Source organism: Myotis davidii, unplaced genomic scaffold (assembly GCF_000327345.1).
Source record: "Myotis davidii unplaced genomic scaffold, ASM32734v1 scaffold149, whole genome shotgun sequence".
NCBI lineage: Eukaryota > Metazoa > Chordata > Mammalia > Chiroptera > Vespertilionidae > Myotis > Myotis davidii.
This window is the reverse complement of record NW_006352194.1, coordinates 3,921,548-3,930,617: the sequence shown is the minus strand read 5'-3', so window position 1 is coordinate 3,930,617 and position 9,070 is coordinate 3,921,548. Positions and strand designations below refer to the sequence as shown.

At 36.1% G+C, this 9,070-nt stretch overlaps 1 protein-coding gene across 6 annotated transcripts in view; it reads right to left on the bottom strand.

The window, feature by feature from the left end:
* Positions 1-637: 637 nt before the first annotated feature.
* Positions 638-9,070, bottom strand: part of HNRNPR (heterogeneous nuclear ribonucleoprotein R) — a 37,942-nt gene continuing 29,509 nt past the window's right edge. For all 6 annotated transcript variants that reach the window (XM_006777572.2, XM_006777571.2, XM_006777573.2 and 3 more), the window contains 3 exons: positions 4,605-4,754; positions 2,069-2,190; positions 638-1,930 (listed from right to left, as the gene is read on the bottom strand). In XM_006777572.2, coding sequence (XP_006777635.1) covers positions 1,318-1,930; positions 2,069-2,190; positions 4,605-4,754 — 885 coding nt within the window. In that variant the 3' untranslated portion in view covers positions 638-1,317. The remainder of the gene's footprint in view (positions 1,931-2,068; positions 2,191-4,604; positions 4,755-9,070) is intronic.

The window sequence follows — 9,070 nt, the reverse complement described above, 5'->3', positions numbered from 1 at the left end:
ACTTTGGCCATTAGGGATAGTTAAAAAAAAAAAGGTGTTAACCAAAAGTCAGAAGTATGTTTACTAGATATTTTTAAGCCTCTCTTGTGAGGCTTGTGTTTCTCAAAACAAATTTACATAGCAATAGAAAATCATATTCCTGAACTGAAGTGGCAGTCCCGATCATGTATACTAAAACTGAGTTTCATCCGTAGTGCAATTGACACCACAATACTAACATTTTTTCCTGTTACATATATTCACTTATTCAGCAAATAAGGTCTTCAGACAACAAATTATCCTTTATAGAAATAATGTGGGTCAAAATAAATTGCAGTCTGCTTCCCTAATCCCACTTTATTTAACATAAATTATACAATGCCTGCAAGAATGTTCAAAAGTCATTGAACCTGTTTTATAAAAATAAGGATAAAATTTCAAAATTTAAGAGAGAACACCAATCAATGTAGTGCTATTTGGAATAAGTACTAGAATTTAGACTAACCCTCAGTCTGATAGCCATGATACATATTGAAATAGATAAGAAATTTTGCATGAATTTGATCACTCACATAGGCAGTTATAGTTTGAAAACAATATTCCTTGCAAGGATTACGAATAAAATAATGTTTTAGGACACAATTGAATTTGAAATAGGTAATGTTTTGAATAGATTTTTGAGTTTTATTGAAATCTTACATGAACAAGAAATTGGAAATACAATCACATCAAAGAACAAATTGTCACGGCTTTGACGTTTAAGCCAAACAAATTTTGTAGGGCAGATTTCAAAAAGGTGTGAAGTAATAACAATTTAAAAACACAGTTAACCTACTTCTAGGAATGCAAAACATACAATCATAGGTTATTTTCAATACAAGAAAACTTAAATTTTTGTCTGCTTTAATTTCTTAAAACTACTAAGACAAAGTACTAGCTTGTATTTTTATTTACAGCATACTCCATACTCCTATGTAATCTATCTCAAATGCAAAAAAAAAGGAAACTGTCCAAAACCAAAGGTTCTGCAAAATCATGATTTAACAGTGTGCTCAGCTTGTTTTGAAGCTAAAAATAAAGCCTGAAACAATAAAAGCATTGTAATCCCCGGAATAAGGGAACTCTGCAAGCCCAATAATGTCCAAGAGCATTTATGAAAAGAGGAAAAAATAAAAAGACTTGAGTATATACACAATAATGATTTCTTCAGCCCAATACAAATGGCAGCAAATTGCTACTTAAAGATGAAACAGGTAAGCCAATTTTTGTTTTTTGAAGAATGTAGTAGATCTAGAGCCAATCGTGTCTTGCCAATATCATTTTCAAGCCCTCACTTGTCTATTTCCACTGTTGCCCATAGGTATCCTGATAAAATTCCTGGTTGTCATTATTGTAACCATAGTTACCAGAATAGTCACCACCTTGTTGAAGCGGCTGCTGAGCGATGGGCTGGGAACCCCAGTTCTGTTGGTTGTTGGTCTGACGGCGCTTGGAATCAGGTTGGTTGTACCCATCTGCCTTTCTCTTGCCACCTACATTGCCCCCACGATTGCCCCGAGAGCCACGGGAACCACGGCCTCTCTGCTGTTGTGCAGGACCCCCTCTGCCACCCCTAGAGCCTCTTGGTGGTCCCAAAGGTGCCCCCCTCTGTGAATAGCCAGCTCTACCTCTTGGAGGTGGTGCTCCCCGCCCCCTTGGTGGTGGTGGAGCACCTCGCCCTCCCCTTCCTCCTCCTCTTCCTCTTACTGCATAGCCATCATCATAGCCGTAGTAGGGATCTTCATAGCCTCCACGATAGTCGTGATAATCATAACCATAGTAATCATCATAGTAATCTTCATAGCCATAGTAATCTGGAGGGTAGCCATATCCACCTCTCCCCCCACCACGACCCCGACCTCTAATTGGAGGTGGCATGCGAGGAGGAGGGTGATAGTAATAATCTTCATACCTAACAATGGAGGGAAGGGAGAAAAGAAAAAACAAATTAGCTTACTTCAAGACTCTTCCTGATTTTGTTTTATTAACCTGATCTCCGCTATCAAGTTATTCTCTGTTCAAAGATGTATTTACTAAAATGCAGACTCACGCAGTGCTTCTGGAGGCCTGTCTAGCAGCTTGGCGTTCTTTCCTTTTCTTGTCTGGTGGCTTGGCTAAGACTATTTCAATTTCTTCCCCTTCTATTTCTTTGCCATTCATTTCATCCATGGCCTATACAGAATTAGAAAAATAAGTTTATTTTAGAAGTAATACTTTAAAACATAACTACATAAGCATAACTGTGCCAGTTAATACACTAATAAGCAATTTAAATATTTTAATTTGCAAAAGATGAATCCAGCCACAAAGTAAAAAAACAACGAAAGTACCTGTTTCCCTCAATCTCACCCTCTTATATGTAAACAATATTGAGCACAAAACTGATGCCCTACTCTTATATTTAAAAAAGTAAACGGGTTACCTATTGCTGTTCCTTAATTCCAAATAACTAACTCTTCAATGTTTAACCATACTAAAGAGGCAAATCCGCACATGGGGAAGATGCCAGTATCACAAACTTTTCAAGATTCAGTTTTAAATAAATATAATAGCATTCAATATGTATGTGGTCTTACATTGTTCTTCCATAAAAATTTTAAGGGGGGAGAAGATAAGAGATCAACCAAAGGACTTGTATGCATCATATAAGCATAACCAATGGTCACAGACACTAGGGGGGTGAGGGCATGGGCTGGGGGCTGGGGGTGACCAGGGAGAAAAAGGAGACATATGTAATACTATATGTAATACTTTAAACAATAAAGAATTTTTTTTTAAAGATTTTAAGAAAAGAAAAAAATTTTTAAGAATGTGAAACACAAATGGGTCACTGATAAGATCAGCAGTGGAATTTAACAAGAAATTGACACAAACACAGTCTAGGTTTCCCTCACAAAACTTAACCTGGAACATACTTTGACTAAACAAAAGCACAGAGCCCAGAAAAAGCCCGACCTAATGAAGTGCTCACCTGGAGGACAATAATCAAAAGCATCCTATGCTCTAGTCCTTTATTCATGTTGTTCCACCTAATAGCCTCTGCCATGCTTCAAGTTCAGGTGACTCTAACAAAATAGCACCTCACCACAGTTTTTCTATTTCCCTATACAACCATTTCTTCTTCAGACATACATAAATGCTCTATCCATAAAGAGCATTTAGTGATTTACAAATATCCATTCAAATCCATCTTTCTCTAGATACTAATTTTCTCCCTTTACCACCTTAGGTTTTGGCTCTTTCAGCTAAAACTAAATGAGGCTGAAGCTTTCTGGTCTAAACAACAGAACAGAGCAGCGGTCGCCAACTAGTGACCCACAGACCACGGGTGGTCCATGAGGTCTGCAAGGTTGGCAACCGCTGGAAAAGAGCATCTACTCGCTCGCCTGGTCATATCGGTGAATGTGATTCCCAGTCGCTGAGGTAAAAATTTTATAATTTTACAGACTTCTTTGGCAAACCACCCTGCCAGTTTTTATGCACCTGTTATTTAATACCAATTGAATCAAAGGACTATTTAGAAGGTATAAACTTATTAGTTATCAGTGTTTCATACCATTGGCAATTTAAGGCATACAATAAATTCTGTACCGAGTTGTGAATTTTATAAGCAATAAGATCTAATTAATTAGCTGCCATGAAAAAGCAAACCAATCAATTCTAACTAGTCAAAGATTTTCCACAAGGCACATTTAACCCCTAGAGTGCCAGGGAGTGCGATCGCGCTCTTCCTGTCTTTCGCCAGAAGTGCCAGGAGCGCTATCACACTCCTCCTGCAGTGTCACTATTAGATGCTAGTAGTTCACTCTTTATTGACAGATGGCACCTAAGTCCAGATTACTTATGATGCCGAACGTTTGTAGTTCTAAAATTGACCACTGGCATTTATCTGCCTATTTTTTTACAGGTACTATGATTTTATGAAGTTTACTCAGATTTTGTAGCCCTAAAGCTTCGAAATGGCGTCCAGTTCTAAGTCTGCTTTTATTAGTGATGATGATATTGCTAAATATGTCAATTCTTGCTGTAAAGATGACGATTTTGTGGAAGATATTGGAGAAGGGTGTCCCTCTATTTTAACATTATGTTTTGTTCAAATTTTTTTTCCTACTAGTATTTTATAATACAATCAGCAAACAATATATGTCAAAGATAAAAACAAATGTAGTAAAGGTTTCCTTAAGTTCTTGAATATGTAACTTCATTTACTTGCGATTCATAATTTTTTTCCTAAACTGCTGTAAAATCAGCAAAAATGCCTTGGCAATTTTAGCATAGTTCCTAGGATATTGGTTGGCACTCAAAGGGTTAAAATCAGTACCCTGCGCTAAGGCCTGGGGTGGAGAAAAGCTGGGTGGAGGGGGGCAAAGGAGGGAAAAATGGGAGACATCGGTAATACTGTCCTCAACACTGATGTTTCTATCTCCCTCTCCCTTCCTCTCTGAAATCAATAAAAATATGTTTAAAAAAAAAGTTCCAGAGTTTGGCGAAGTTGAAAACCAATTTTATTTTAATTTTTAAAGGCACTACATATGTTTAACAAGTTTCAATAGCAGAATTCAAATATCAAGAAACAAAATTTCTACCTTAACAGCTGCTCCTCTGTCTTCAAAATGAACAAATGCATAATCTTTCAACTTCTTCACCCTTTCGAGTTTTCCAAATTCAGAAAATGACTTTTCCAGTATTTCTTCCGTCACTGTAGTAGCCAAGTTTCTCACAAATAAAACTTTCACCTAATACAACAAATAGAAAAAATTGGCATTGGCTACTTAATTTTAGCTGGTCTTACATTGAAGTATTTCTTCCTATCTTCATGGCATAGGCTTTTTTCCTCTAAAACATTAAGTGCTATGATAGAAGGTATAAAAATTGCCAAAATAATTCAGATTTTACCGATTTATATAAATATTGGTTCCTTCTCATGTCCTATAATTAAAGTGCCTAACATTGTAAATAGGACCTTCAAAAAACAACAACACATAATTATTACTAAGTTAACTTACAAATTTTGCATGGTCCCTAAGTCTCCCTTAAGCAAGTTTTTCCAGGGTTTTTTCCCCCCTATTAGAACTGGATAAGCTGATTCTAAAGTTCATTGGAAAAAATAAGCAAATATAGCCAGGAAAAAGATAAGAAAAAAATTTAGAGACTAACCTTACCAGATATAACAACCATAATGCTTAAATCATTCAATCAGTGTAGTGTTAATCTGGATAAAAATAAAAGTCAGATCCATATCTCACACTGTATGCCAGGATAAACTCCAAATACACACACACACACACACACACACACACACACAAGAATGATGGGGAAAGGAGGAAATGGAAGTACTAGAAGAAAATGTTTTTATAACACATTGGGGAAGGCTTTGCGACTCAAAATTTATTAACTATAAGTTTATAAACTATAAAAGAGTGATGGATTCAACTACTAAAAATAAATGGCTTCACCTGGCCAGCGTGGCTCAGTGGTTGAGCATCAACCTATGAATCAGGAGGCCATGGTTCCATTCCCCATCAGTGCACATGCCCGGGTTGCAGGCTCAATTCCCCAGTGTGGGACATGCAGAAGGCAGCCGATCAGTGATTCTCTCATCATTGATATTTCTATCTCTCTCTCCCTCTTCCTTCCTCTCTGAAATCAATAAAAATATGTGTAAAAATAAATAAATAAGTAAATGCCTTCTACATAGCAAAAATACAAGCAAAGTAAAAAACCAAATGACTTATATAACAAAGAGTTAATCTTTCTTTTATATCAGAGATCCAGAAAATAATAATAAAAAAAAAACTCAACAGAAAAACTGAATAGAAAAATAGGCAAAAATTCATGATTATATGGTTTATACAAAACAACAACAAAAAAACAACCAGCAACACACAAATGACCGGAAAACATAGTAAAAACTTAAACTCATCCATAGTAAGAAAACTCTTAACGCCTTTGAAATACCGTTTGTTATCAAACTGGCAAAATCCAAAAGTTTAACCATACACTAATTTTGACAAGGATGAGAATAGGCCTCTTGTATTTCCCTGGTAGGAGGGTAAAACAATCTGGTCCACTTCCCAAAGAGGGGAATATAGTAATCTTAGTAATAACAGATGCATTTACCTGTTGGCCCACAATTCTACCTCTGAGAATCTATCCTACAGATATATCCATACTTGTATCAACTGACATGACAAAAGCTTATTCACTACAGAAACAACCTAAAAGAGTAGAACAACCCAAGAACATCCAGCTGGTTGAATATACTGTGGTACATCCACCGAATGGAACACTATGTAACCATACAAAAAATGAAGAAGAAAAAAAAAAAAAGAGGAAGAGTTCTAGCTGGTTTGGGTAAGTGGATAGAGCATTGGCCTGTCGACTGACGGGTCCTGGGTTTGATTTCAGTCAAGGGCACATGCCTGGGTTGCAGGCTTGAACCCTAGTAGGGGTTGTGCAGGAGGCAGCGAATCAATGATTCTCTCTCATCATTGATGTTTCTATCTCTCTCCCCCTCTCCTTTCCTCTCTGAAAGCAATAAAATTATATTTCAAAAATATACACACACACAAAACAAGGAAGAGCTCTAAGAGCTGACATGGAGAGATTGCTAGGATACATTGTTGGTAAAACCTTTTTCCCCCATTTCTGAAACAGGGATCCAACTTATAGTCAATGTGACAGATAAGCACTGTGTCATAGTTTAATTGGCAATGTTTATAATTTCTTAGTGGTACTTATAATAATGGTATACCTTCCTTAGAGCTGATGAAAGAGTGGCAAATAAAACAAATATGAATCAGTGAAAACAGTAAGTTACCAGCCACCACTTGTATAAGAAGCAGGGAAATAATACATCCTCAATATTTGTCAGTATTTGCCCAAGAAAACACGAAAAGATAATAAGAGAATACTAAAACTGAATGCCTATAGGGAACCAAGGGGTATGATACAGATATGGTAGATGGGGATAGGGACTTGTCTACCTTTCTATAAAATTTTCATTTCTAAGCTAAGGAAATATATTAACTATTCAAACAAAAAAAACCCAAACATATCCACTGAACAAAGTGTTGCTCTATGAATAGAAAGGATGGGGGAGAAAAATCTTAATTCAATGGGTGAAAAAAATGGAACAGTTTCCACCTCTCTCTATCTCCTTTATTTTTCTAAATGTTGTAATACTGAAGTATAACTACATCAGACAGGCCTCCACTGATTTCCTTTTTAACTAAACATGGATCCCTTATCTTTTTCTGAAATGAAACCATTACATACTATATAAAAACTACTTGTTGCTCTAACTGGTTTGGCTCAGTGGATAGAGTGTCGGCCTGCAGACTGAAGGGTCTCGGGTTCGATTCCAATCAAGGGCACATGCCTGGGTTGCAGGCTCAGTCCCTGGTGGGGGGTGTGCAGGAGGCAGCCGATCAATGATTCTCCCTCAACACTGATGTTTCTCTCTTTCCTTCTCTGAAATCAATAAAAAAAATTTTTTTTTAAATTACTTGTTAAAACTGTATTAAGAAAGATACATTTATTTAGGTGCTTAGGTACTGTTTTATTTTAAAACTGACCCAACTTGGCAAAAGATCTTCAATAAATTGTAACACTGATAGAGTGAAGTAACAGCAAAAGCTTTACTCTGTGTAAATTCCCCCTCATTAGAAAACAGAGTCAGTAATATTCAAGTTTATTCAACCAGTATTATTCAAGTTTATAGAGGCCACCTATTCATTCCAAAATTATTTCAGATGCAGAAAGAATAGTTACTATAATAAAATTTGAAGTTTTCTAACCCTATAAAAAGATTTAGTGTAAATTTTAATCTGAAAGGTTATAAGAAGTATATGAAAAGTGATTGATGAGAAAATTAGTAGCTATACTTTAGAATTTTGGGGGATTTGATTCCCCTCGTATAATATACCTAAAATACTATTTTTAAAATGTTTTTATAGGATAAGCAATACAGGCTACACTTAGCTTCTACAAGGTAGATTCAAAGTTATGAGAGATTTGAAGATATTTATCCAATGCTAATAAAGTAGGTCACATCCAAATTCAGTAAGTTTGCCCCAAGTCACAATTGGGAGAACAAGTGAAATTGAAATCAAACTAGAAAAAAAAGAAGGAAAGAAGGAAGGAAGGAAGGAAGGAAGGAAGGAAGGAAGGAAGGAAGGAAGGAAGGAAGGAAGGAAGGAAAGGGAAAGAAAGCAGGGCCATTTATATTCTCAGTCCCTTTCCTTGACATTATCTATTCAAGGAATATGTTAAAAAGATACTGAACAGCACATCCGAGAGCCTCTGGTTCATTCTCAGTGGATCTTCTGTTTAACACAAAGATGTTTTTGCCTACAAAAATTTTATCATGTTAATATAAACTGGGGCTCTCTTAACTAATCAGAGTGAGGACTGCCTTCTCAGAATCTAGAGGCAGACTTCTCATACAGAAGAATCTAATCACTAATTTATGACCATCCATAAAATTGCTGCCTCCCCAAGAAGGGAAAAGACATTTACCAAAATACTCAAAAAGTCACTAAAAGGGACAGAGATGCAACTCTAATGTGTCCCTTCAATCCCAGGACTCACCCAAAAGAAAGCCTGAGAATGAGGATTCATGGTACCATCTGTTACCAGACAAAGATCTTGGCAGGGCAAGGATAGGACAGAGAAAAACGAAGTCCCTCTACAGGACTTGCCATGCATATTTTGCCACTACCATGTAACAGCAAACATGAAAACCTTCTGCCTTTCTTCACAGGGACAATACCCTAAATAAAGCTTGATAATTAAAAAAAGAAAAACTTTTTAAAATAAGAGAAAAAAATTAGATATAAATATAAATAAAATTATTCCTGGCCATTTAATAAAAGTCATAATATGGTCAATGAAGATTATAATTCAAACTTTACCTCTTTCTTTACTAAGACCTTGTCTTTTTTTCTTTTTAAACCTCTGTATTCCTTATAATGCCTAGCACTAAACAAATTCTCAGTGTGTATAAAAATACTTAATGGAAGGGATTTCATTTTAGTTCCTTTTACATGTT